This window comes from Capra hircus, chromosome 13 (genome assembly GCF_001704415.2).
Source record: "Capra hircus breed San Clemente chromosome 13, ASM170441v1, whole genome shotgun sequence".
Classification (NCBI taxonomy): Eukaryota; Metazoa; Chordata; class Mammalia; order Artiodactyla; family Bovidae; genus Capra; species Capra hircus.
The window spans coordinates 10,788,606-10,816,269 of NC_030820.1; the positions used below are offsets into that span (position 1 = coordinate 10,788,606).

The 27,664-nt window shown below is 49.0% G+C and overlaps 1 protein-coding gene and 1 long non-coding RNA gene across 2 annotated transcripts in view; one reads left to right on the top strand and one right to left on the bottom strand.

Annotated features, from left to right (window-relative positions):
* Window positions 720–27,664, bottom strand: part of IL2RA (interleukin 2 receptor subunit alpha) — a 43,540-nt gene continuing 16,595 nt past the window's right edge. The window contains exons 2-8 of the mRNA XM_018056950.1: window positions 15,171–15,353; window positions 11,040–11,153; window positions 8,696–8,917; window positions 7,270–7,350; window positions 6,870–6,941; window positions 5,606–5,672; window positions 720–2,288 (exon numbers count right to left, since the gene is read on the bottom strand). Coding sequence (XP_017912439.1) covers window positions 2,264–2,288; window positions 5,606–5,672; window positions 6,870–6,941; window positions 7,270–7,350; window positions 8,696–8,917; window positions 11,040–11,153; window positions 15,171–15,353 — 764 coding nt within the window. The 3' untranslated portion in view covers window positions 720–2,263. The remainder of the gene's footprint in view (window positions 2,289–5,605; window positions 5,673–6,869; window positions 6,942–7,269; window positions 7,351–8,695; window positions 8,918–11,039; window positions 11,154–15,170; window positions 15,354–27,664) is intronic.
* On the top strand, window positions 5,664–10,124 carry LOC102169883. The gene is made up of 4 exons (XR_001296394.2): window positions 5,664–6,494; window positions 7,228–7,385; window positions 8,482–8,618; window positions 9,626–10,124. It is a non-coding gene; the product is annotated as an uncharacterized LOC102169883 (long non-coding RNA).

A 27,664-nucleotide genomic window follows, 5' to 3' on the forward strand; every position in this document is an offset into this window, starting at 1 on the left:
TAGACAGCAGCCCACCAGGCTCCTCTGTCCCTGGGATTCTCCAGGCAAGAATACTGGAGTGGGTTGCCATTTCCTTCTCCAATGCATGAAAAGTGAAAAGTGAAAGGGAAGTCGCTCAGTCGTGTCTGACTCTTAGCGACCCCATGGACTGCAGCCTACCAGGCTCCTCTGTCCATGGGATGTTCCAGGCAAGAGTACTGGAGTGGGGTGCCCTTGAGTAATAAACTCATTTTATGTTAACACCAGAGCGATGACATCATCATATATCATGTAGCTTCTGGAAAACCCCACCAAGCGCTTGTAAGGGAGTGAGAGAGGAAAAGGCAAATCACATCTTACTCACAGTTGACCCTTGGACAACCTGGGAGTTGGGAGCAATGACCCACTCTGTGCAGTAAAAAACCCCACAAGTTATAGTTGGTTCCTCATACCCATGGTTTCTACACATCCCTGGTTCTGCATCTACAGATTCAACCAACCTCGGATTGAATAACACTGCAGGATTTACTGTTGACGAAAATCCACATGTAAGCGGACCCACGTGGTTCGAACCCATGTTCTTCAAGGGTCACCTGTATTATGAAAATATTTTGATCTCACAGACTCCCCACCCCCCCACCCCCGCACAGTGAATAATGATAATCCAGTTTTACTCAAGTCAGATAAATAAGGTTAAAAACTTTTTTTTTTTTTTCTGGTCTGAAATTCCAGATCCTAACCTTACTTTCCCAGAAAACATACATGTCAGGGAATGCTGACGATGGAGTCTGATTGTACTTGGTTGGTCACAGAAAGGACAGAAAACCACTTTTTAACCTGGATATAGACCTGCTGATACCTGTGCATTTTTTGGTAACACTTTCCTGCCTGCCCTCTCAGAAATGAAAACTGGCTGCTGATTTAAATTTTTCATTAATCTCCTTCATCATGTGATTTTGTTCAGCCAGGACATCTGTCAACTGATTGAGAATTGATATCTTGGGCAAGAGTCTGAACTTGCACTGAAATCTCAGCCCCCAAGGCTGGCTTTTCCACTGGGGGTTGAGGGTCGGCAGGTATGGAGAGGTTTAAACCCGGTGATTCTCAAAATGTGGTCCCCGGACCAGCATTGTCAGCATCCCCTGTAAACTATTAGACGTGGATTCTCGGTTCCTACCCCAGACCTGCTGACTCAGAAACTTTGGAGATGGGCCCAGGCTTCCAGGTCTCACCAAGTTCTCCAGGCAATTTTAATTTCCTCACAGTGTGAGGGTCACTGATGTGACCTCATCTGTAATTACATGCGCTCCCCGCCCCCATCCTTCTTTCTTTCTTTCCTCCCATAAACACTGAATGTACTGCCTCCTTATCAGTGTTTTTATGACACCTCTTTGCAAATGCACACATTTACACACTGTGTGTCTGTCTGTAAACATCAAATTTGTGGCAGCCGAATGCAGAGCATAATTTGTAGCAATCCCAGAGAAAAAGCTGTTAGAACAGCCAGTCACAAACAGCTGAAGCTAAATGTTAAGGATAACCCACTACCTGGGACCCAGCTTCTCCCCCTTCTCCTGTCATTAACTCCGGTGAAATCCTTTCAAACTCTGAAGCTCAACAGTTCCATGGGTATGCTTGCTGTCTTCGGCGGTCACCCAAAGACTAGCCCCGCCCAGGGAATCTGTTCTTTAGAAACTCAAACTGGAAGGTTCAGTAGAGGGCGCTAACTTGGAGGACTGGGCTAGGGTCAAAAGGATTCCTTTGGGGGCATATGAACAGGAGAGTGGGCTGGTCAACCAGAGGCTTGGAAAAGACTTATGTGGATCCGGGGACAAAGTCCACTCACCCGGGCAGAGATCACGTGTGTCTATTTACATCAGTGCTAGGGCTTTCCTTGGGATTTCTAACCTGGGAAGTTGGGATGCTCTTAGCATGAAACTACTCTTCTTTACACTCCACATGGTGTGGAGAGAGCTCCAGGCTACTTGTGGTCTAGTGATCACATATACATAAAAACAGGAGAAAGAGTTCTGGTTGCCTCTCCCTGTTCCTTCAGCGACCTTGGACTTGCTGCCTAGACACGGGTCAGCCTCAAGGGTTGATACTACAGAGCTGGCTTCACGATGGGGCTGCAGTTGCCCAGTGTTCTGTTACGTGACTTCAGAGCTTTCCAGAGCCCACCGGATCAGGAGATGCCTCTTGGATGAGTGTTTAGCTTCTTTGATTTTGATTGTGGTCCGTGACATCTGTGGGCTGTTCTTGACTTCTGCTGGCCCTTGGTTTTCTAGATTGTCCTTCTGTTCTTCTTCCTGTGGTGATACAAGGCATAGTCATGGGGGGAATGCTGCACCAAAACCAATATGATCTCACTAAACGGATGTGGGTTGAGCAGCCCACAAAAGCCCCACTGACCCGCTAGCTTTAAGGATACCCTGACCATCCCACTGATCATCCCTCTAGAGGTCAAGACCGGCAGCCCCGTGGGACTGAAGCCCCAGCTGACTGACTGAGCCCCGGCAGCTCATGGGGACGTGACCCAGTCGTTGCACAGCCTGCGGGGCTGAAGGTGAGCCCGAGGTCCGGCCGGTTACAGGTGGGGGAGCTGGTGGGTCTTGGGGAGGGGCCGAGAGATAGGCTGTGCTCAGGGGCTGCTCCTCACAGGGTGCACATCCTCACTTTGCATCTTGTCCTGTAGGTGGTGATGACAGTCCCTGGGGAGTGGGTACCTGCATCATCTCGAGTCAACCCTCCTCCTTCACACTCACTTCCAGTCAGCCACCAGACTCTGCTAACCTGACTCCTTTATGTGTCTCTCCATTCTTTTCCTCTGGTTTAGCTGATGCCCCCGACCTGGTCCATGCTCTCCTCGTCCCCTGGGTGGATTTATTCCAGCGTAACATATCAAACTGCCACCACTGTTACCACCCTCAATCCAGCCTTTCTGGTGGCCGGACCATTCAAAGGCCGATGCTACCATCTACGCCATACGCCAGCTTCTGTGGCTGCTGCTGCCCTCAGGATGGGGCTGAGTCCCCCAGTCTGGCCTGACCTTCCAGGATGTGGCCTCTGGCCATCACGCATCAGGGCACTGCGACCACTGTCCCGTGCATTGTACCCCTCAGTGCGGAGAACGGCCAGACCCTCGCAGACAGCCTCCTGCCCTTCAGGACGCTCCCCTTCCCCTCCTGTCCCTCTGCCTTGCAGCTGCTCCCGCTGCTCTTCGCCTGTCTGCCGCCACCGGCTCCGAAAGCCTGTTGGGCGCCCCCACGTAGGATGACGCGTGTCATTTGTCTCTTCATTCTCCGTAACACCTCAGTCTTAGGCTTTCACAAACTGCATTTCAAGTCTCTCTCTTTTATTTTCCCTTCTCCTTGACTGGTCTATAAGCTCCTGAGAGCAGGGGCCCTTCTTAATCATCCTGAGGCCCCTACCAAGTGCCTGGTACACAGGAGATAGTCTCTGAGTCCTTTTAAAATCAAGACATATTTGGCAATGAACACTGTGGAAGTTTAAGGTGTAGTGTGTTGATTTGATACAGTTATGTGTTGTGATGTAATAACCACCTTGCTGTTAAGCTAACACTTCCATCACATCGCGTGGTTGTCATTTCTTTTTTGGTGGTGAGAATATTCAAGAGCTAGTCTCTTAGCAACTCTAAAGTGTATAGATACACTGCTGTTGCCTGTAGTCACCTAAGCTGCTGCGTCAGATTCCCCAGAACTTGGCCATCTCCTAACTGCAATTGTGTGCCCTTTGACCCACATCTACACAGGAGCTGGTCTATAAAACTTTGGGGGAGTAGAAGACAATAGCTGCAGAAAAGGAAAAATCATAGCACAGCTAGCTGTGCCAAGGGGATTTCCTGAATTGAAAACTGCTAGTTTCTAGCCAGCACTATGCTGTAAGAACTTTCTGCGAAGATGGGAATGTTTCGTATCTGTGTTGTCCAACAAGGTGGCCACATGTGGCTATCAAACACCTGAAATGTGGCTACTGCCACGTGTAGATCGAACTTTTAATCATATTTCATTTATTTAAGTTTAAGCTGAAGTATCTGCATGTGGCTAGTGACAGCCCTGTCAGACAGCTCTCAGCAGCATCTGGTTACCTCCTACCTGGCTAAGAGCTCCCATGGAGTGAGGCTGCAAGAACTGGCCTGCAGGCAAATGCTTAACAACCAGCTCTCGGAAACAGTCTGCTCACCTCCATGGTGTAAAAACCCCACAACACCCAGTGTCAATATGTCCTTGATACAGAGCTGGGGAGAGAGGCACAGTGTAAAGTCATCATCTAGGCAGTGTTTCCTCAACACAGGTACACGGATGCAAACAACCCTGAGAATAAAGTAGTCAAATGCAATAAAATAATTAGAAAGTGATTAATTTTGAATATTGTCTTTGTACTGCTTAACTTATTTAATTGTAAGCTTAATACTTTAGTTTTTAATAATGACTAAACTTAAAAGCAGATTGCAAAACTCCAGAACACCAAACTTTTGGCTTTCAGGAGCCTTTGTAAGCCAGCTCCATCTCATCACTAGCTCCTAGTTCAGTTCAGTAGCTCAATTGTGTCCGATTCTTTGCAAACCCAAGGACTGCACCACACCAGGCTTCCCTGTCCATCACCAACTCTCAGAGCCTACTCAAACTCGTGTCTATTGCCTCAGTGATGCCATCCAACCATCTCATCCTCTGTCATCCCCTTCTCCTCCCCACCGTCAAACTTTCCCAGCATCAGGGTCTTTTCAAATGAGTCAGTTCTTTGCATCAGGTGGCCAAGGTATTTGAGTTTCAGCTTCAGCATCAGTCCTTACAATGAATATTCAGGACTGATTTCCTTTGGATTGACTGGTTGGATCTCCTTGTGGTCCAAGGGACTCTCAAGAGTCTAACACCACAGTTCAAAAGCATCAATTCTTCCGTGCTCACCTTTCTTTATACTCCAACTCTCACATCCATACATGACTACTGGAAAAACTACAGCCTTGACTAGACAGACCTTTGTTGGCAAAGTAATGTCTCTGCTTTTTAATGTGCTGTCTAGTTTGGTCATAGCTTTCCTTCCAAGGAACAAGCGTCTTTTACTTTCATGGTTGCAGTCACCATCTGCAGTGATTTTGGAGCTCCCCAAAATAAAGTCTGTTACTGTTTGCATTGTTTCCCCATCTATTTGCCATGAAGTGATGGGACTGGCTGCCACGATCTTACTTTTCTTAATGCTAGCAATTGCTTAAAAAAAAAAAAAAAAAAAAGGTAGTATTTCATCTGGCCACAAGAGGGCGCTCTCAGATGACACTGGATTTTAGGAAGGCTTTTGGTGGCTTAGTCGGTAAAGAATCTGACTGAAATGCAGGAGACCGGGGTCTGATCCCTGGGTCAGAAAGATCCCCTGAAGTAGGGAATGGCAACCCACTCCAGTATTCTTGCCTGGAGAATCCCATGGACAGAGGCGCCTGGCATGCTACAGTCCACGGGGTGGCAAAGAGCGGAACGCGACTGAGTGACTAACGCTTGGAACAGCTCTCTGGGCCAGGCTGCGGTGTCTGCTCCCGTCTCCGGAAGACTGCAGTTCTGGGCATCTGGGGGACTCACACGGCGTCAGGCAGTTCTTTTTCACAAGTACTCACCATCTCCGCTGCCACGTGAGGCAGCTCAGGAGGAGGACGCTGGAGAGCAGGAGGATGCAGCCGGCCACTGTGGACAGAGAAGCGGGTCAGGGAGGCGGCCCCGGGGGGCTGAGCGCCCTTTCCCGCGTGTCGGTCCCCCAGCCCTCCACACCCTCTTCCCGCGTGTCGGTCCCCCAGCCCTCCACACCCTCTTCCCTCGTGTCGGTCCCCCAGCCCTCCACACCGGCTCAGTGCTTCCGGGGAGGTGAGCGCAGCGGTCTCCACCGCCCCTTTTCAGAACGCAGCTCCCTCCTGCCCAGGCTCCCTGGAGGCTGCAAGACCAGGACCTGGGGTATGGACCAGAAGGGCCCAGCCTTTCCCAGGGGAGCTCCCCTCCTTCTCGGGGAGCAGCTGACAGGCACCCTCTTCAGAGAGGGTCAGAGGCCCAGCCTCAGTTAAAAAGACCTTGAGTGAGGCCCGCAGGGGGTGAAAGAAATGTTGAAATATCAAGATGAGTATAACAGTAAGTAATAAACACGTGGCGTCTCCTGAAAATATCTCTGTTTCCCACACACTCTTTCCTTTGCCCTGGAGCTGGCGGTCATCCATCCAGCCAGCCGTCTATGGTGCCTCAAAGCCTGTTTTTCTCCCTCCATCCACCCGTAAGATATAATTGACCCGTAACAGGCTGTAATTTTAAGGTGTGCACTTTTATTGCAAAATATATTGTAATTACTATTTCTTTTCTGTGCCAAGAACATTGAAGATTTGCTGTTAGCAGCTTTCAAGTCCGCAACACAGCATCGTTGGTGGTGATCCCCACACCCTGACCGTCCCCAGGCCGACTCCTCTGCTGACGAAGTCCCAGCCCTTTGTCACCGTCTTCTCTTTGCCTCACCCCCAGGCCCTGGTAACCAGCATTCTACTCTAAGAGCTCCGTTTGGTGTTTGAGCTTTTTTGTTTGTTTGTTTCCCTCAAAGCCTGTTTCTGGCTCCCACCAGAAGGCAGCTGGAGTGGTCTTGGCGTGTTTTTTCTCTTCTGCGCTGGGCACGCCACCTCCCTCCACTCACATCCAGGTGCTGGGTGTTTGTCCTCTGGGAGCTGGTTGAGGCTGGGCCTCACTGCTGACTCACCACAGCTGTGCCTGTGACTCTGAGTCAAGTTATGCTATGGATTCGTCTTTGAGTTTTATACACATCGTATAAAGAGTTCATTTAGACTAACTCACCGAGCAGCTCACCACCCACCAAGCAAATGTGTAGGCTTCCATTGGGTCACTACCCACCTGCGATCTGGTACTCAGTGGTAAATATGAACGTATCCAGCGTTGCAACCACGCGTGTGGGCTTCTGGAAATCTGCAAGAGAGGGGGAGGAGCTTGTGGATGCTGGCTGTGGGGCTGCATGGGGCTGCTTGGGGCTGGGAGAGTCCAGGCTTCTGGAGGTGGGGGCCTCGGAGGCTGCTGGAGCCCTGGCCTGACTTCTGAACATCTTCTGCCTCGAGCTGCTGCCCTCCAACTTGCCTAACCTGTGACACCAGTGACACTGCCCATGTCTGAGGCCTGGGAGGTCGTGTGCGGATGTGGACCGTCTCTAGCACCGGGGGCAGCTCCCAAGCCAGCTCTTCCCTCTCCTGCCCCACAGTTTAATAGCCAAGCTTTTATCCTCCAAGAATGCCAGCCGTACCTGTGGTCCCTGCCGTCCTGGTTGTTAAGAAAGTTCCACTCCCAGGTGGAGCTTCCGTGCTCTCCGGAGGCTCTGCTTCATCTGGAGGAGAGAAGAAGGATGTTTGTGGGGCAGAGGTGAGGAGTGGGGGTCTGGGGTCTCCCACCCACCCCCTCCGCCTCCTCAGCTGACCCCAGACATGGTAGCTGAGGTGTGTCTCGGCTCTGCGGTCCCCATCAGAGTCACGGTGAATTGGTCAGTGAGCCCAGTGGAGCGGGAGGGAGGGACCTGTGACCCTGACTCTGGCTCTCCTTGGAGCTCTGAGCAGCTTTCTCCCCAAACTTCCTACTCAGCTCTGGTTGCCGTCTGCAGCTTGGAATTGGGTCACCCTAATACAAATTCCATCAACCATTAAGCAAAGTGTGTGCGTGCTAAGTCACTTCAGTCGTGTCAGACTCTTTGCGACCCTATGGACTGTAGCCCAGCAGGCTCCTCTGTCCATGTGATTCTCCAGGGAAGAATCCTGGAGTGGGTTGCCATTTCCTTCTCCAGGGATCTTCCAATGCAGGGATTGAACCTCTTATATCTCCTGCATTGGCAGGTGGGTTCTTTACCGCTAGGGCCACCTGGGAATCCGATTAAAGTAGAAATGCACAAAAGGAGAGCTTTTCTCTGTGACAGATTCCCCATTGCTCATGGACACGCCTGGTGGGCAGCGTGACTCACGGGGGACGGGCTATGGGAAAGAAACACAGCACCACCCCCAGAAGATCCAAGAGGGAGGTGTGGGGCCTGGGCAATGGGGGCAAGCAAAGAAACCACTGACAGTTAGGGCCCAATGGGGGGCCTTTTGATTGTAGATATGGTAATATGATTTCAGTAGCAGAAGAATTCAATGTGGGTGGCTTGTCCATGTGCGTGAATGAGCATACAAGCGTGTGCATGTGTGTCTGTGCTTGAAAAGTCCCTGCCCTGCACGTCTGCACTTTGGCAAAGCTCAGGTGGGACTCACATAAGAAGGGGGGTGGCTTTCTCCTGGTACAGAAGGAGAATGGACTTAGGTTATGCATCAGCAAGTTGGAGGCGTATGCAAGGCAGGCGGACTTCCCCTTTGCAATGAGGAGGTCTTGGTAGCTTAGAGGCAGAGGGGGAATTTCAGGATCAGCTAGAAACGGGAGCAGCGCCATGTAGGGGTGGGGGGACCCCCGGCAGACACCTGTCTTCCTCTTTCAGATCCTGCTCTGTATCCCCATCAGGAAATGGGGGACCCCAGGGCGTGGAGACCTTCCAGTTCATCTCATCTGTTTTCTAGAGTGAGAACAAACCAAGGCCCCAGGAGAGGAAGGAGCTCGCCCAGGACCACGTGGCAGGTGTGTCAGGGAGCCCAGCTGGGCCTGCCTCAGGGAAGCCGCCAGGCGGCGGGCCCTGGGCTGGGGCACCTCTGTACCTGGAGCCTGACTGTTCGCCCCTTCACTTATGCACTTGAGCCTGGGCCTGGTCCACCTCATCTCCCCGTGGATAATCGTGCAGGTGCTTTCAGCAGGACCGGTGTGTAGGGCCCTGAATCCCTGGGCACACTGGTAGTGAACCGTCTGCCCCAGCGTGAAATGATAGACTCTCTTCAAAGGTTCACGTTCATGTTCCCATGGCGGTGGTTCCTCGCAGTGACCTGGACAAGGGGAAGGGAATTCCAGAGGCAAGTTGAGGAGATGCTGTGAGGCCAGACTGTCTCTTCCTAGAGACCAGACCGCAGTCCTTCTTTTCTTTGGCCCCCTCCTCCACCCCTCTCCCGCTTTCTTCCAATAAGTATTGGTAACATCTATTTGTTAGGGCCTTTGCTAGGCACTTTGTGAAAGGCATGAAGACCCAGTCCCCCTCCCCTGCAGTGAGCAGACAGTGGATCAGGGAGGGGAGCCTCTGCAGGGAGAACGTGGGGAGCATGACACTCGAGACACAGGTGCTCGCTCTGGGGACGCAGAGAAATGAGCTTCTGCTGACCGGGAGAGATTTGCCAAGTGGACAGGCGTGCGAACAGTGGTTTCAGCTAAGGGTTAAGGGCAGGCTCCAGCCAGTCTGGGCCGAGGAGATGTGGAGACCACCTAGATCTCGACGCTAAGTGAGGAAGAACATCCTCAAGTGGTTGTCTCGGAGCCATGGAGAAGTACCTGGGACAAATCCGAAGCTGGGAGGAGGGAAGCACCAAGCCGATCCTAGAGAAATTGGTCCCTGACCAAGCCATGCCTGAAGCTTGCCCTTTTAAGGCCTCTGAAAATTCCCATGTCCAGTAACTTTCCCCTCATCCAACTAAAACCAAAGCCTGGCTGACCTTTAACCCCACAGATCATGTCCTGTCCTGATTTAATCTCTTGCCCCCCAGATCTGGACACATGGAACCACAGATCCTTCTAAGCCCAGAACTGTGAAGCTGTGTGTATGCTCTGACCTTCCACAACCCCAAGGATCCAACATAACCCCTCCCACTGCCCTCATGACCCTTTGCAGCAGGAGGCCTAGCGGTCCCATCCTGAGGGGTCTGCTCAGTACAGCATCTTGCAGTCCATCCTTGAACGTGTATTCAAGTCTCAGAATCAAATTGCCTTTCCAGTCAGTAAAATTCATGACTGTCCAGACCTGTTGGAGTTAGTTTTGCTTCTTTCGAGTGAAAACCTCCAAATTAAGACAGTCTGCATCCCTTAGCCAGAGGCAGCTGGTTATCTCTTGAGTAAGGAGAGTAAACACTGACCTCTTGAGAAAACTTTCAGGAATTGTGGAATATGGGAGGCGAGAAGGAGAGGAAAGCAACTAATGTGTTCTGAATCCTCACTCCAGAACAAAGTCATAGTGACAAGGAGAGGAGACAGCGTATTGCAGCAGGTTCCCCAGATTAGTCGTTGTCTTTTTATTTTTTGTTAATTAATAAAAGCTGAAAATAAATTCAAAGTAGCTTAAATAATCGTACCAAGACCCCTGGTCTAGTTCAGGAGACCTGAGGCCTTATTTCAGTCCCTTTTGTGAGTTGTGCCATGTCTTTACTGGTCTCCGCATCTCAATTCCATCAGTAAATTGAAGAAATATTTCCTGCCCCCTGACTCACTGGCTTCTGAGGTTGGAATGAGATTATATACCAAGTCGTAAAGTTCTTTGTAAGGTTGTACAATCAGCGTAGGGCACAGGGTATTGAAAGGTCAGCTGCGCCCCCCAAAGCTCAGGTTTCCCTAACAGGCTCCTTTCTTCCTGATGTCAAGGCTGACTTCCACTGTATTAATTTTGGGAAGTCGGGGCAGCAGCTGGGTGACACAGCACTGGCTTGTCCACAGCCCATTAGCTCAAGTTCTGTCCGCAGCTTCCAGAAGCCAATGTGGCCCCACCGGCCTCAGAACCCTGTCCTGTTGGAAATAGAGATGTCTGGAAGTCAATTACTTGGCTCACAGTTCAGTGTCTCTTCCTTAAGGGAAACACAGAGCATCTTTTGAGGCCAAGGAGTACTGGCGACTCAGATTGCTATTCTCTGGCCACTGTGCTTGGGGCAGTTGGCCCCCAAATGCTATTTGAATGGAAGTGAGTTGAGTTGAACTGAATTGAGCCCTCTTGGGCCAGTTCCCAAGCCTGGTGGACGCTCAGAGCCCAGGCTGGCTGCTGTAGGAGGGGCTCGAGATGCTGAGCCGATAGCCTGCCACCACCGCACCGCGGCGCCGGTCCCCAGGGCGTCCTCGGGAGAGAGGACCACAGGCCGGACTCTCCTCCTCAGGGGCGCACTGAGCGTGTCTGTGAGAGAGCAGGTCCGCTCCTACCTGGAAGGTCAGCTTGCTCCGGAGGCTGCGTTTGGCTCTGTGCATCTGTGGGTTTTCTCTCCCTCTGTTCTTCGGATCCAGGAGTAACTGGTTTTACTGGGTTCTTAGCAGGGGCTAGAGAGTATGGAGGGAATGAAGAATATAACTTCACAGGTGTTTAAAAGAGAAAACCCTCAGAAAGAACATCTTTCTAGGGCCTGTGACGTGCCAAGCAATATTGGGGGATGCTGACGTTATAAAAATGAGCCCCACACACCCTGTCCTCAGGGGGCTCTCAGTGGGCCTGTTCATGGGCAGCAGAGCACCAGCCCGCCAGGCAGGCTTCCTGTACGTGACGATAGTAGCCTACAGTGTGTTTCCGAAGGACCCAAGCTTTTCTGGCTGAATGGTTTGTGCCTGTGTATCTCCCCAAAAGGGACCCCGTTCTGGCCATCAGCCTGTCAACGCCGTGCATGGAGGCGAGTGTGGCAGGCAGAGGAGTAACCTCAGCCACTCCTGCCTCCCGAAGGCAGGTCGTTTAAGAGTCAGAGGGCATCCTGAAGAGGGGCAATGTGTGCAGTCTCAGAAAAGACAGAATGGTCTCTGCTTCCAAGGCAAACCATTCAATATCACGGTAATCCAAGTCTACGCCCTAACCACTAAAGCTGAAGAAGCTGAAACTGAACGGTTCTATGATGACCTACAAGACCTAGAACTAACACCAAAAAAAAGATGTCCTTTTCATCATAGGGGACTGGAATGCAAAAGTAGGAAGTCAAGAGATACCTGGAGTAACAGTTGGGCAAGTTTGGCCTTGGAGTACAAAATGGAGCAGGGCAAAGGTGAACAGAGTTGTGCCAAGAGAACACACTGGTCATAGTAAACACCTCTTCCAACAACACAAGAGACGACTCTACACGTGGACAGCACCAGATGGTCAATACCAAAATCAGGTTGATTTTATTCTTTGCAGGTGATGATGGAGAAGCTCTATTCTGTCAGCAAAAACAAGACCAGGAGCTGATTGTGGCTCAGATCATGAACTCCTTATTGCAAAACTGAGACTTAAATCGAAGAAACTAGGAAAACCACTAGACCACTCAAGTATGACATAAGTCAAATCCTACTTCCCTGGTGGCTCAGATGGTACAGCGTCTGCCTACAATGTGGGAAACCCAGGTTCAGTCCCTGGGTCGGGAAGATCCTCTGGAGAAGGAAATAGCAACCCACTCCAGTACTCTTGCCTGGAAAATCCCATGGACGCAGGACTGTGGTAGGCTACGGTCCATGGGGTCGCAAAGAGTCGGACAGGACTGAGAGACTTCACTTTCACTTTCTATGATTATACAGTGGAAGTGAGAAATAGATTCAAGGGATTAAATCTCATAGGCAGAGTGCCAACTGTGGACGGAGGTTTGTGACACTGTACAGGAGGCAGTTGTCAAAACCATCCCGAAGAAGAAGAAATGCAAAAAGGCAAAATTGTTGTCTGAGGAGGCTTTACAAATAGCTGAGAAGAGAAGTGAAAGGAAGGGAGAAAAGGAAAGATATACCCATTTGAATGCATAGTTCCAAAGAATAGCAGGGAGAGATAAGAAAGCCTGCCTAAGTGATTAATGCAAAAAAAATAGAGGAAAACCATAGAATGGACATGTTTAGAGATGTCTTCAAGAAAATTAGAGAAACCAAGGGAACATTTCATGCAAAGATGAGCACAATAAAGGACAGAAACAGTATGGACCTAACAGAAGCAAAAGATATTAAGAAGAGGTGGCAAGAAAACACAGAAGAACTATACAGAAAAGATCTTCATGACCCAGACAACCACGATGATGTGATCACTCAACTAGAACAGACATCCTTGAATATGAAGTCAAGTGGGCCTTAGGAAGCATCACTATGAACAAAGCTAGTGGAGGTGATGGAATTCCAGCTGAGCTATTTCAAATCCTAAAAGATGCTGTTGCTAAAGTGCTGCACTCAATATGCTAGCAAATTTGGAAAACTCAGCAGTGGCCACAGGACTGGAAAAGGTCAGCTTTCATTCCAATCCCAAAGAAAAGCAATGCCAAAGAATGTTTAAACTACCACACAATTGCATTCATTTCACACATTAGTAAAATAATGCTCAAAATTCTCCAAGCTAGGCTTCAACAGTGCATGAACCAAGAACTTCCAGATGTTCAAGCTGGATTTAGAAAAGGCAGAGGAACCAGAGATCAAATTGCCAACATCCTATGATATTTGGATCATAGAAAAAGCAAGAGAATTCCAGACAAACATCTACTTCTGCTTTATTGACTACACTAAAACCTTTGACTGTGTGGATCACAACAAACTGGACAATTCTTAAAGAGATGGGAATACCAGACCACCTGACCTGCCTTCTGAGAAATCTGTATGCAGGTCAAGAAGCAACAGTTAGAATTGGACATGGAACAATGGACTGGTTCCAAACTGGGAAAGGAATACGTTAAGACTGTATGTTGTCACCCTGCTTATTTAACTTATATGCAGAGTACATCATGCGAAATGCTGGGCTGCATGAAGCACAAGCTGGAATCAAGATTGCCAGGAGAAATATCAATAACCTCAGATATGCAGATGACACCACCTTTATGGCAGAAAGTGAAGAACTAAAGAGCCTAGTGATGAAAATGAAAGAGGACAGTGAAAAAAATGGCTTAAAGCTCAATATTCAGAAAACTAAGATCATAGTATCCAGTCCCATCATGCATGGCAAATAGATGGGGAAACCATGGAAATAATGGCAGGATTTATTTTGGGGGTTCCAAAATCACTGCAGATGGTGACTGCAGCCATGAAATTAAAAGATGCTTGCTCCTTGGAAGAAAAGCTATGACCAACCTAGACAACCTATTAAAAAGCAGAGACATTACTAACAAAGAACTGTCTAATCAAAGCTATGGTTTTTCCAGGAGTCATGTATGGATGTGAGAGTTGGACTGTGAAGAAAGCTGAGCGCCAAAAAATTGATGCTTTTGAACTGTGGTGTTGGAGAAGACTCTTGAGAGTCCCTTGGACTGCAAGCAGATCCAACAAGTCAACCTTCAAGGAAATCAGTCCTGGGTGTTCATTGGAAAGACTGCTGCTAAAGCTGAAACTTCAATACTTTGGCCACCTGATGTAAAGAGCTGACTCTTTAAAAAAACACCCTGATGCTGGGAAAGATTGAAGGCAGGATGAGAAGGGGACGACAGAGGATGAAGTGGTTGGCTGGCACCACTAACTTGATGGACATGAATTTGAGTAGGCTCCGGGAGCTGGGAAAGGACAGGGAAGCCTGGCGGCTGCAGACCGTGAAGCTGCAAAGAGTTGGACACGACTGAGCAACTGAACTGAGCTGAAGAATGGCAGCTGCTGTGGAGAACAGCTCAGCTGCATGCGCTACGTTCACATCACTATGAACATTTATTTTCAGTTGTTTAGTGATTATTAGTGTAATATCTGCCCCCCCCACGCCCTCTTAAAGTGTGGTTTCCTTGACGGCTTGGTGTGGCAGACTCTAGGTCCACCCAAATCTCTACAAGTGACCCAATTTCATCCCTTTTTATGGCTGAGTAATATTCCCTTGTATATATGTAGCACATCTTCTTTATCCATTCCTCTGCGAATGGACGTTTAGTTTGCTTCCATGTCCTGGCTATTGTAAATAGTGCTGCTGTAAACACTGAGGCGCGTGTGTCTTTCTGAGCCATGGAAAAGCGGTACAGACGATCCTATTTGCAGGGCAGGAATAGAGACGCAGATGCAGAGAACGGGCGTGTGCACACAGCAGGGGAAGGGGAGGGTGGGACAAACTGAAGGAGTAGCAGTTACATATATACACGACTGTGTGTGAAACAGCTAGTGGGGAGCTGCTGTACAGCACACGGAGCTCAGCTCAGTGCCCTGTGGTGACCTGGAGGGGTAGGATGAGGGGTGGAGGGAGGCTCAGGAGGGAGGGGACATATGTATACTTGTAGCTGATTCACTTCCTTATCCAGCAGAAACTAACAACATTGTAAAGGAATTCTACTCCCCCCCGCCCCCCCCCAGCCCCACACCAGCCCCCAAGGAAAGTTGCAGCTCTGCCTCCTTCTTTGCTACAGTTTTTGTCCTTCCCTCAGGGTTACCAGTGGAAGCTCTTACAGGTGCTGTTGCAGAAGCATCTGTTGTTCCAGGCAGAGTGGCTGGAGTCCCCCACGCAGCGCATGACGGCCGACACCCTGCGGAAGCCGGCCTTGCAGTCGCAGTTTATCATGGTGCCCACCTCGTACCTGAGGGCCTTGAACATGGCGTTTCTGAGTCTCGGAGGGTCATCATAACAAGCCTCTGCCAAGACAAAAAGGCACCTTAGTAATCCAGGAGCTTCCAAACATGGGCACAGTCAACCATCAAAACGATCGAATCCCACTTTTCTTCCCTTGATTTAAGGGGTTGTCGTGTACCCCACTTTTTCCTGGAAAGAAACTCAGGCTGTTGAAGGTTCTGTAGAAATCTTTAGATCAGAGATGGTTCAAAATTTAACTTCACCCAAGTTCTTCTCCAAGCTACAGTGTCTTTCAAACTAAATGAATAGAAACAGCTGGGGTTTTATTCTGACGACTCCCACCGAGCAAGCATAGTTTACAAGGAATGTGAGGAAGGGCCTCCCTGGTGGCTCAGCTGGTAAAGAATCCGCCTGCAATGAGAGAGACCTGGGTTCAATTCCAGGGTTGGGAAGATCCCCTGGAGAAGGGAAAGGCTACCCACACTCCAGTAGTCTGGCCTGGAGAATTCCAGGGTATAGTCCATGGGGTCACAAAGCGTTGGACACGACTGAGTGACTTTCACTTCACTAACATGAGGAAAGTCGGGCAGCGGGGAAAGCCACACAGATTTAACTGAGGGATGAAATGTATCTGTTGAGAATTTGTTTCTTGGAGGAGAAATACTTGTTAAGTGTTCACTCAGTGTGTGGTGGGTAGGAAATGTGTTTCTCACCCATCTGCCCACCTCTGAGTTTACCAGATTTCTTCTCAGACCACAAAACCTGATCCACCCTTGGCCCAAAAAACCGTCACTGGTTTCCCACTAAAGACACCTGAAGGAGTGGCTGATCACACAGCTATCATGGGGAGGGAGACGTGCTGGTCTCATCAGAACAGGGATTCCACTGTGTGTCTCTCTAGACACGTTGCCCTGCTTCAAGAGATGAGATTTTTCAGGATAAAGTCATAGGCTGTGTGGAGGAGGTGGACAGGACGGCACAGGAAATGGGAGAAAGTGAGGCGGTCAGGGCTGCCCGCAGCTGGCCTCGCCACCCAGGAGAAGGGCATCGGCTCTGGGCAGGTGGCTGCACCCGCGGCCGCAGAGGCCCGTCTGCCAGTTGTGAGTTAGTCACTCGGCATGGAGTGGAGCTTCTCTGAGCCCTCACGCTCTGCCCAGCCACTCACCGACCTGGAGACCACCCCCTATCCCCATCCAGGATGCAGGACCCTCCTGACACCCCCAAGAGGATGAGGAGAATGTGAACAGCTTGCCCCACCTCTAACCCAGAAGGGACTGAACAACAGCAACTTGAATGGCCGAGTGGGCCAGCAGTTGTAGAGGAACCTGAGACATAACGTGCATGCTGAGTCACTTCAGTCGTGTCTGACTCTTTACGACCCCATGGACGGCAGCCCACCAGGCTCCTCTGTCCATGGGATTCTCCAGGCAAGAATACTGGGGTGGGTTGCCATGCCCTCCTCCAGGGGATCTTCCCGACCCAGGGATCGCACTCGCATCTCCTATCATCTCCTGCTTTGGCAGGCGGGTTCTTTACCATTAGCGCCCCCTGGGAAGCCCGTCACATAATTAAATTCTGGTAATTGTAATAATCATGATAAGGCAAGAAAAGGTGGAAAGGGAAGGGAGCTGGGTCTCTAAATTGTAGCTCCACCAGCTTACTAGCCACAGTGTTATTGTAGCTACTTATCTAAGACGCATCTTCCTTTTCTGTAACATTTGTATAATAATTATTATTTAACTGATTTGTTTTAAATATTATGTGAAATAACACATCAAGGTAACTTGCAGAGCACCCAGCACATAACAGTCATAGAATAGGTGCTAGTTCAGCTCCTTTTTACTCTGTCCAGAAAAAGCAGTCTTAGATGTCCCTCAGTAAGTGAGTGGACAAATAAACCGTGGTAAATTCAGACAATGGAATGTTATTCAGAGCTAAAAGAAACGAGCTATCAAGCCAGAAGAAGACATAGAGGAAACATTAATGAATATCACTAAGTGAAAGAAGAAAATCTTACAGACCACACATTGTATGATTCTGACTATAAGGCATTCTATAAAAGGAAAAACTATAAAGTCATTAAAAAAAAAAAATCAATGGTTGCCAAGGGTTACAGAGAAGGCAGTGGCAACCCACTCCAGTGTTCTTGCCTGGAGAATCCGTGGACCGAGAAGCCTGATAGGCTGTAGTCCATGGGATCGCTAAGAGTCAGACACGACTGAGCGACTTCACTTTCACTTTTCACTTTCCTGAACTGGAGAAGGAAATGGCAACCCACTCCAGTGTTCTTGCCTGGAGAATCCCAGGGATGGGGGAGCCTGGTGGGCTGCCATCTATGGGGTCGCACAGAGTCGGACACGACTGAAGCGACTTAGCTGTAGCAGGGAGGCTGGAGAGATGAATATGTAGAGCACAGAGGATTTTTAGGGAGTGATTTTTAGGGAAATTACTCCGTACGATACCATAGTGATGGATACAGTAAATAAGTGGGCAAAGACTGTTCAAGTCGCTTCTCCAAAGAAGATTTCTGATTATCAGTAATCACTTGAAAAGGTGCTCAAGACCATATTAGACATCATGGAAAAGCAAATCAGAAGCCACTGGTAAAAGAGTCCGTTAGAATGGGTAAAATAGATACAAGACTGATAATACCAAATGTTGGCAGGGAGCGACTGCAACTTGCTGACATTACTGGTGGGAGTGAAAATACCACTGTTACTTTGGAAAATTCAAAGTTTTTAAACATGAAGTTAGATATATAGCTGCCCTACGATCTAACCATCCCACTCCTGGGTATTTATCCAGGAGGAGTGAAATCTTGTGTCTATGAAAACACTTGTAGTAGCTTTAAGAAATCTCAAAAACGTTATGTTGAACAAAAGAAGATAAAGCCACACACACGCACGTTGACTCCACTTATGTAAAGTTTAAGAAAAGACAAACTAGTGTACAGAAAGGAATTAAACCAGGGTTGTGGTGGGCGGGTGACTGCAAGGAGTCGGTGGGGTGATGGAAATGATGGGTCCTTGGGTGTACATCTTCGTCCTGATGACAAATTGAAATTATAATGGACTCATCCCAGTTCAGGCAGACAAAAGTGGAGTCAGCAGCCATAGAAGACCTGCTCTCAGACACCTCCCTGCACCAAGAACTTGAATTTTCTCTGAATTGCACCGAACTTAAGGACACCACCAACCGTTTCCAAGCAATATCTGCCGGCAGCTGCAAACTGATGGCCTCAAGGTCCCCCCTTGAAACTGTGCACGCAGCCTTTTCAGATGTCAACCGATTGGTACTCAACAAGCACCCTTATGCTTGCCAGCTCCAGCTATAATTCTTGGTAAACAAGTCATGTCACTAAATGTAACCTTGTGGGTTTTCCCTTTATAAACCTCCCTTGTTTTATTGTTGGGGGTGGAGTGGGGAGACAATTCACCGGCTTCTTTTCTTAATTTTTATTGGCATCTAATTGCACTACAATACTGTGTCAGTTTCTATTGTACAACATAATGAATCAGGCGTAGATATACGTAGATCCCCTATTTTTTGGACTTCCTTCCCATTTAGGTCACCACGGAGGATGGGGTAGAGCTCCCTGTACAGTAGGTTCTCATTAGTTATCTATTTTATACAGAGTATCAATAGTGTCATTCCCAGTCTCCCAGTTCTCACCACCCTTGCCCTTCCCCCCTTGGTCAAGGGCTTCTCTGGGGTATTCCTACCAAACCCCAAATAAACACCTTTTTATTTCAATCAGGTCTCCATTTCTGACATTTTTGGTTAATGGCCAAAACTCATCAAAATCGTACACTTCAGATCTGTGCATTTCACTGCAAGTAATTTTACTTCCAAAAAATCAGTAAGAAGTATACCGAGCGACTCTCACGATTATCCACTAGCACAAAGAATCAAGGATTGACCTCAGATGCATTCAGAATCTGACAACTCAATCACAAACCAAGAAAGTTTCCAAACACAGAAACTGGAAAAGAACCAGGCAAATTGCCCTTGGGACAACTTTGTGTCCTTAAAAACTATTTACATGGTGATATGCTTTTTTTAATTAGGCCATGGAAATTTCCGGGATCATCATAAATTCGCCTGAGCATCGAGGAGGTCATGCGGGGACAAGGGAGAGTTCCAGAACTTCTTACTCCCACAGACTTGCTTTTTATCAAAGCATCTTTCCTGAAATCTGGAAGCAATGGAACTTCCCTGATCTATACCTAAGAACTAGTAAAGAACTTGACTATAACCCTTTGCCCAGAAACCATGCAAAGACTGATCCAGATGTCATCTAAAGAAGGTGGAATGGGAGGGTGTTCAGCAAAGGCAGACAGAGGGTGGGGTGTTCTTTTTAATAGGATTAAATCTGGGACTTTTTTAAAAGTCCTTCTCAGACTGGTCATAAAAGAAACAGCAGTACAGCATCTTAAAAAAAAAAAAAAAAGAATGGAAAATTCCTCTTCTCTCCTGAAATCTGGCAGAGGAGTGAGTGAGTGAAAGTTGCTCAGTCGTCTCCGACTCTTTGTGAACCCATGGACAGTAACCTGCCAGGCTCCTCTGTCCACGGAATTCTCCAGGCAAGTATACTGGAGTGCGTAGCCATTTTCTTCTCCAGGAGATCTTCCTGACCCAGGGATCAAACCCAGGTCTCCTGCATTGCAGGCGGATTCTTTATCATCTGAGCCACCAGGGAAGCAGAGGAGTATCGAAGGACAATTCTGTTTATGTGACTCAGCAAAATGTCTTTACATCCCCTTTCCTCATATTATCCTTACAAATTTTCTTCTCACACAGCATGGCAGCTGCCCTCATTCCCTAGTTTTACTCTAAAATTCTCTGAGTTCAGCCAAGGGGCTTTTTCCGTCTTTACTCTTGCACCCACATTTCCAAATATATTTCCTGTTTCCACCGGAGGCTCTGCCTTTCTAACAGAAGTCTTTCTCTGCTTTCTACTCTGCCCATTTTCCCAACTCAGGAGGTAAACACAGAAAAAGTTTTTGCAAGTGGGAAGGGAACTGCTTTTCTCTCTGTTGTTTTAAAGCATCAATACATTTCTAAATTGGATGTTATTTTGTCTTCAGAGAGGATTGAAAATGTGTGCTGCTTCTGGAGTGGAGGAGAACTGTGTACATTCCTAGACTGGTGCTGGGACTTGGGGTGAATGCTCAGAGCTTGGACCAGGGGTCCAGGCGGGGTCCTACCAGGGGCTCAGAGGAACACTGATGTGATCTGGCCACCTCCTACCTTTAGTGTGTGCAGAGGCAGAAAGAGAGCCAGTGATTATCACTAATCCTGCAAACCCCAAGAGCTTCCACTCTCACTTGGAGAGTAAAAATTGAGCTCTTCTGATGTCGAAAGTGTTTCCTGTCTCATTTCAGATTTTAGCTAAGACAGGTAACTGGAAAGACGCAGGAGGGACCCCGCACACGTGTCCCTCTGCCCTGCACCCACCCCACCTCCATCCGCACTGGCCCAGGGGCAGCTCCTCTTGGGACATTTGTAGGTTTGTCGCCTCCGGGAATTCCCTGTTCAACTAAAGTGCTGGAATCCGTGCACTTTCGACGTCTCCAGCTGACATTGGCGACAGTCACTGAGCGCTGCCTTGCTCTGGGCTGTGTCACCACGCAGGTCTGGGAGGAAGGTGGATGAGGGCGGGGGCCCCTGGGACACTCACTGCTTTTCATCTCCGTTGTTTTGTTTTCCCTCCAGTGGATCGCTGGAGCCTCACCTCCTCCATCTCACCACGTCCATGCAGGGGGAGAGACAGCTGAGGCATCCACTGGATGTCCAGGGATTCAGACCAGCTATTCTGTCTCCCAGGCGTCTGCTCTCTCCTCTCTTGCCTCTTCTTCTTGTTCTTTTCATTTTTTAGAGATTTATGGATTTGTTTTTGGCCGTGCTGGGTCTTCATTGCTTTGCGTGGACTTTTCTCTAGATGTGGCAAGTTGGGGTGCCCAGGCTGCTCATTGTGGCGTTGCCTAATGCAGAGCGCAGGCTCTAGGCACACAGGCTTCGGTAGCTGTGGCTCACCAGCTCTAGAGCAGGCGCTCCGTAGTTGTGGCGAACAGGCTTGGTTGCCCTGCAGCAGGTGGGATCTTTCTGGACCAGGGGTTGAACCGGTGTCCCTTGTGTTGGCAGATAGATTCTTTTCCACTGGGCCACCAGGGAGGTCCTGCTCTCTCCTTCTGGACGTTAGACCAGACCATCAACCATCTGCTGCTGTTTCCAGAGGACAGCTCCTGCTGCTTGGGTTTCCAATAAAAGGTGAGAAACTTGGTGATGCAGGGCAGTCACTTCCCTTCCTCTAAGTGACCGGCCACCCGGTAGGAGTGACAAGAGATGCAGACCCGGGCTTCCTAATTGGAGGTGGGGTCCTGACACCCTTTCTCTCGCTCTGCATGGGCTTTCAATGCCACTCCCCCCAACATAAAGCCACCCTTTGTGTTTCGCCGTTTTGTTTTTAGAAGAGAATAGAACTAAGATCTGGGCTTCCCCAGTGGCTTGGTAGTAAAGTGCCAATGCAGGAGACCCAGGTTCAATCCCTGGGTCAGGAAGATCCCCTGGAGAAGGAAATGACAGCCCACTCCAGCATTCTTGCCTGGGGAATCCCATGGACAGAGGAGCCTAGGGGGCTGTAGTCCTGGGGGTCACCAAGAGTCGGACACGATTTAGCGACTAAACAATGGCAACTGCAAAGAACTAAGATGAGTTTTGGGCTGAGGTGTTTTCGTGTCCCTCGAGTTACCCAGAAATACCAGCACCTGGAGGGAAGTTGGTCCTTCGAGCGGGAAGTCTGATTCTCTAGAGCCAGAAGGACTCTGCTTCACTTGTGCACAGCAGAGCCTCTCACACTTTGACATGCAGACATGTGGCCTGCGGGAGTGAAATGATAGGGGGAGTGTGAATGCTGGGACGATTTCTCACAAGTGCCTCGAAGCTGCTGGGGGCTGCAGCCGAGTTCAGCATCTAGCAGTGGATGCCCCCTCCCCAGGGGTCCACCTCCCCCAGGGGCCGACCAGCGGGGTCCTTAGGCACCGCTAAACCTGCTTCTGGAACACTTTGTTCCCAGGAAGAGCATCTGAGAGGGTGCACTGAGAACTCCTTTGGCTGGAGGAAAGGTGGATGGGTGAAAGCAGTTGTGGACTAGGTGATTTATTATTATTATTCTTTTCTGATGTTGCTGAAAACAAAAGAGCACTCATACGGCCCCTGTGGCCGGCGTGAGTGACGTGAAAGACAGGGAAAGGGAAGGGGCTTCCAAAGGATGTGGGCAAGGTCTGAGATAAGATTCTTCACTTTGTGAGTGAATCAAGGTCAAGTTGTGTTTGCCCGAACAGCCAGGCCAGCTCTGAGTGCCTGGCTTCATCTTTGTGCCCATCTGCCTGGCCATCCACATGCTCGAGACTGGGGGTAGACATCAGAAGAGCTCACCAAGCGCAGGAACTTCTAGGTGACGGTTCACTGAGCTTTACACAAGGGGGGTAGGAGCCATGAAAGTTTGGGGCAGCGGATAAGGAAATGCTGTGGTTCTTGACCTCAAAACACTCTCTGTGTCAAATCTAAGAAGAACCCCGAGATTTTCTGTTGTTGTTCAGTCGCCAAGTTGTCTCCAACTTTGTGACTCCGTGGACTGCAGCACGCCAGGCTTCCCTGGCCTTCACTGTCTCTCAGAGTTTGCTCAAACTCCTGCCCATCGAGTCAGTGATGCTGTCCAACCATGTCATCCTCTGTCACCCTCTTCTCCTCCTGCCCTCAGTCTTTCCCTGATGAGAGCACCTCATCAGGGCACCTGATGGTGGCCAAAGTATTGGAGCTTCAGCTTCAGCCTCAGTCCTTCCAATGAATATTCAGAGGTTTATCTAAATGTAAGAGACAGTCTCCAAATTCCTTGGGGAGCCCACCCAGCAGTCTGAGCCTCAGAAAAAGCAGGCGTTTCAGGTGCAAACTAAAATATTACAGGACATGTTTACCATTAATCTCAATAGGATCCCAGGATCTGAGAGCTGGGAGAAACTCCAGCGATAATTAAGCTTAACCTGCCCTTTTGTTGATTTAGGAAACAGGCCTTGTTCCATTCGACGAATAGCTGCAAACCTGGGACGCGACAGAGCCCCGACTTCTAGTTCAGTGCTTCCCCCCATAGCTAGCGTCAGGAGCAAGCGCGCTTGTCACCAGCGGTGGAAGCTCCTCTAGCTGGAGGCAGGGCTCTGCCTACACTATCTGGGTCACTGGGAAGTGTTTGTGAAGTGTTGTGGTTGAATTCAGATCATTATCTTTGAAGAATTCAGAGCTCACGTCCTCCATTTGGGGCTATTTATAAAACAGTAGCTGTGACACCTGAGCCCCGCCTGTGGCTGCTCCCTTGTAGAGATTACCTTCCATGCTCACTGCAACCCTCAAAGGGAGAGACTGTCACCCCACCTTACATGTAAGGGAACTGAGGTTCAGTCAGTTGCCTGAAGTCACACAGCTCAAGGCAATGGGACCAGAATCACAGGAAATCCCACTATTGCTGCCTCCATACCTACCTTTTTTTTTTTTTTAAAGGAACTACTTTTTTTTTTGGTATGGCAGATAATCTGCTTGCAATGCAAGAGACCTGAGTTCAATTCCTGGGTTGGGAAGATTCCCCTGGAGAAGGAAATGGCAACCCACTCCTCACCTGGAGAATCTCATGGACAGAGGAGCCTGGTAGGCAACAGTCCATGGGGTCGCAAAGAGTCTTGTATGACTGAGCAACTCACACTATTTCTTTTTTTTTTTTAATATCTATTTATTTTCGGCTGTGCCGGGTCTTCACTGCTGCTCAGGCTTTCTCTAGTTGTGGCGGGTGGGGGCTGCTCCCTAGCAATGCGCAGGCTTCTCTTGCAGAGAGCGGGCTCTAGGGCACAGACTTCAGTAGTTGCAGTTTCCCAGCTCTAGATTACAGGCTCAATAGTTGTGGAGTACGGGCTTAGTTGCTCCGCGGTATGTGGGATCTTCCTGGACAGGGACTGAACCCTTGTCTCCTGCATTGCCTGGAGGATTCTTTGTCACCGAGCCACCAAAGAAGTCCCCTCATGCCTACCTTTAAAAAAAGATCCCACTCTTACTTTCAGGAAATAATTTCAAATAGCAAACTTAAATGGGTCAGAAGAAGCAGGGATGAAGAAGACAGCAGGAGAAAAGGTTTTCATGGACCCCAGGTCACCACAAAAACACAGAGGGTGACGCAGTTGGTTTCTCTGTAGGCGTGAGATTCAAAGTGTTGAACAAGCGGGATAGAGGGGGTCGGGAATCAGCATGAGGGATGCCAGTGTAAGGGTGAAGCCAGCATCCCACAGCTCCCGTCTGCCGCAGGGTGACCCTTCAGTTGCTGATGTGTGGGAGAAGCCAGGGGAAGGAGCGCAGACGGATCATTTGAGACGTGCAAAGAGCAGGTATTGACCAACAAACTTGGACATATTTCAATTCTTTAAACAACCAGTATGACAAAGACAGTGGTTCTCAAACCTTTGGTGTTAGACCTCTTCACACTTTCAAAAATTACTGAGGGCCCCACCCCGAAGCTTTTGTTTTTGTAGATTATATCCATCATTGTTTGCCACATTAGGAATTAACACTGGGAGCATTTAAAAGTACATGTTAATAATTCATCTTCAAGTAACAATGACAAGCCCTCACAAATATGTCCTGATTTGATCCTGACAACTACACCATGAAGAAGATGTTATCATGATTCCTACGATTTTACAAATGAGACACTGAGGCACAGCGAGGTTTGGAGAATTGCCTGAGGTTGCCCAGCAAGGTCGCGCGGCTAGAGGACCCTCAGTGATGGGACTAGAGGCTTGTCTGGGCTTCTGAGCTGAGGTCTTGGCAAGGATGCTGTGCTGCTCCGTGCAGACGCCTACCTCTAGCCCTGAGCTTCGTCGAGACACAGTGCCTTCATCCTCTGGTGCTCCAGCTCTGCTCAAAACCTACTATTTCCTCTTCTACTTAACTCGCCACTGGGGTTTTAGTCAATGCAATCAGATGAAAGAACACGTAGCTGCCTAAATACTAGAAAGAAAAGAAGTAGGACTATCTCTACTTGCAGATTTTATGACAGTGTGTCCAGTAAACCCAAAAGAAGCAATGGTGGTAGTGATAAAATAATGAAATGATTTAAAAAGCTAGCAAACGGTCTGCGTGTGTTCCAGCTGCTCAGTCGTGTCTGACTCTTTGTGATCCCGTGGATTATAGCCTGCCAGGCTCCTCTGTCTATGGGGTTCTCCAGGTAAGAATACTGGAGTGGGTTGCCATCGATAGTGATACTGAAAAAGCATGGCATGGAGTGAGGAGGAGAGAAGCACTTTTTTGGGGATAATGTTTGGACAGTGCCAGCTAAGGAATGCAGAAAGATGGATTGGAAAAGGAATTATGTGCAGAAAGGTAGATCGCAAAGGAATTAGGTTGAGTGAAAAAAAAGCCAGTTTCAAAGGTTACATATCATGTGATTCCATTTATCTCATAGTCTTAAAACGACAAAAATCATAGAGATGGAGAGTGGCTCAGTGTCTGCCAGGGGTCGGGGAGGATGGTGGCCCGTGGCCATGGTCACAAAAAGGCAGTGGGAGGGATCTTGGGATAGGAACTTTTGTGTACATTGGCTCTGCTCACGGTCACAGAAATCTACGCACGTGGGAAAGTCGCATTGAAATAAAGACACACGTGCATGAATGAGAACGTGTAAGCTTGCTAGGTCAGCAAGACTGATAGACTGCAGTGAGGTCAACTTCCTGGTTGTGAGACCATGCTATAATTGTGGGGAGGACTGAATGAAGGCTGTACTGGATCTCTTGTTATTTGCAACTGCATGAAAATCTATAATTCTCCCAAAACAAAAAGCTAAAAACAAACATGCACTCAAACAACCTTCAGTCCTTCTTGTCCTTGGTTTCTTTTAACGGCCCTCTCGTGCCCATGAGGCAACACTTCAGTCCCTTCGGTTCCCCGCACCTTTGCCATCGGGTGGAATCCCTTCCCAGGAGTTGTTGCTTGGACCTCTCCAGGACCCTGGCATACGTAGCCCCCTCCATCTCCTGTATTGTCCACCCTCGCCTCCAGTCCTCCCGACTGCAGACCTGCCAGAGCATCTTATCATTTCCTTCCACCTCCCAACTTTCCCTGCTTCCAATATGTGTTTTTAAATGTCACCAGTTTTGCACAGTGGCAGTATCGTGGCCAATGAGGCTTATCCGAGCTAGCTGAAAAGGGAAAAAGACCATCAAGTCAGGGAGTTGACTGGCTGTCCGGTAGTTAAGAATCCTCCTTACAATGCCAGAGTTAGATTCCTGATCAGGGAACTAAGATCCCACATGCTGTGGGACAACTGGGCTCTCAAGGAGCATCCAAGCCTGTGTGCCACAGCTAGAGAGTCTGTGTGCTGCAACGGAAGATCCCGCATGCTGCAACTAAGACCCAACATGGTCAAATAAATAAATACCTTTTGAAAATTAAAAAACATTGAAAAGTCAAGCATCCTAGCATCCCAGAGCACAGAGTGACTACTAGCACCGTAGGCAATGGAGATTCTTTTGATTTTTATCTTCGAAGAACTATTTGTGAGAATTCTGGATCTGTTTCCTTCCTCTCACCTGCGTTCACAATGGCCTGCACATCTAATAAAAGTACGGTCAACTTCCTGACCCCTGCCCACTGGCTCACCACTGCTGAGTTTCAAAACTTCTGGTCATTTCTGATTGTTGCTGGCCGTCCATGTCACCTATTGTTTGTTTAAACTACTTCCTCAATGCGGGCAGCCATAGGCCCTGAGTGAATGCTTGAGTGTATTAGCAATCACATTGATAATATGGTCCATTAATTCATTCAGTCAACACAGATCCATCTTCACTCAGCGTAAATGCGGAGGCATGCACGCCCAGTCACTCAGTCATGTCCAACTCTTTGCAACCCCGTGGACTGTAGCCCGTCAGGCTCCTCTGTCCATGGGATTCTCCAGGCAAGAAATACTGGAGCGGGTTGCCATTTCCTTCTCCAGGGGATCTTCCCGACCCAGGGCTTGAACCTGCGTCTCTTAACGTCTCCTGCATTGCAGGTAGACAATGCTTTACCACTGCGCCACCTGGGAATCCCCCACATGCTGAGGGAAATGTGGCAAAACCAAGTTCAGGGTCACCAGGCTGTGGGCTGGGGGTGGGGATGGGGTTAAGGTAGGTTAACGGCATCAAAGAAAAGGTCGCCCGACTCCCCAGGTGGGAATAAAATAAGCGGGGGCGCTGTGTGCTCTGTGGGGGGAGAGGGGGCACTCAGTGCAGCTGAGCTGGTTCTCTGGTACTGAGCATCCTTCACGCGTGAGTTCTGTATCTGACCCACAGTTTCTGAG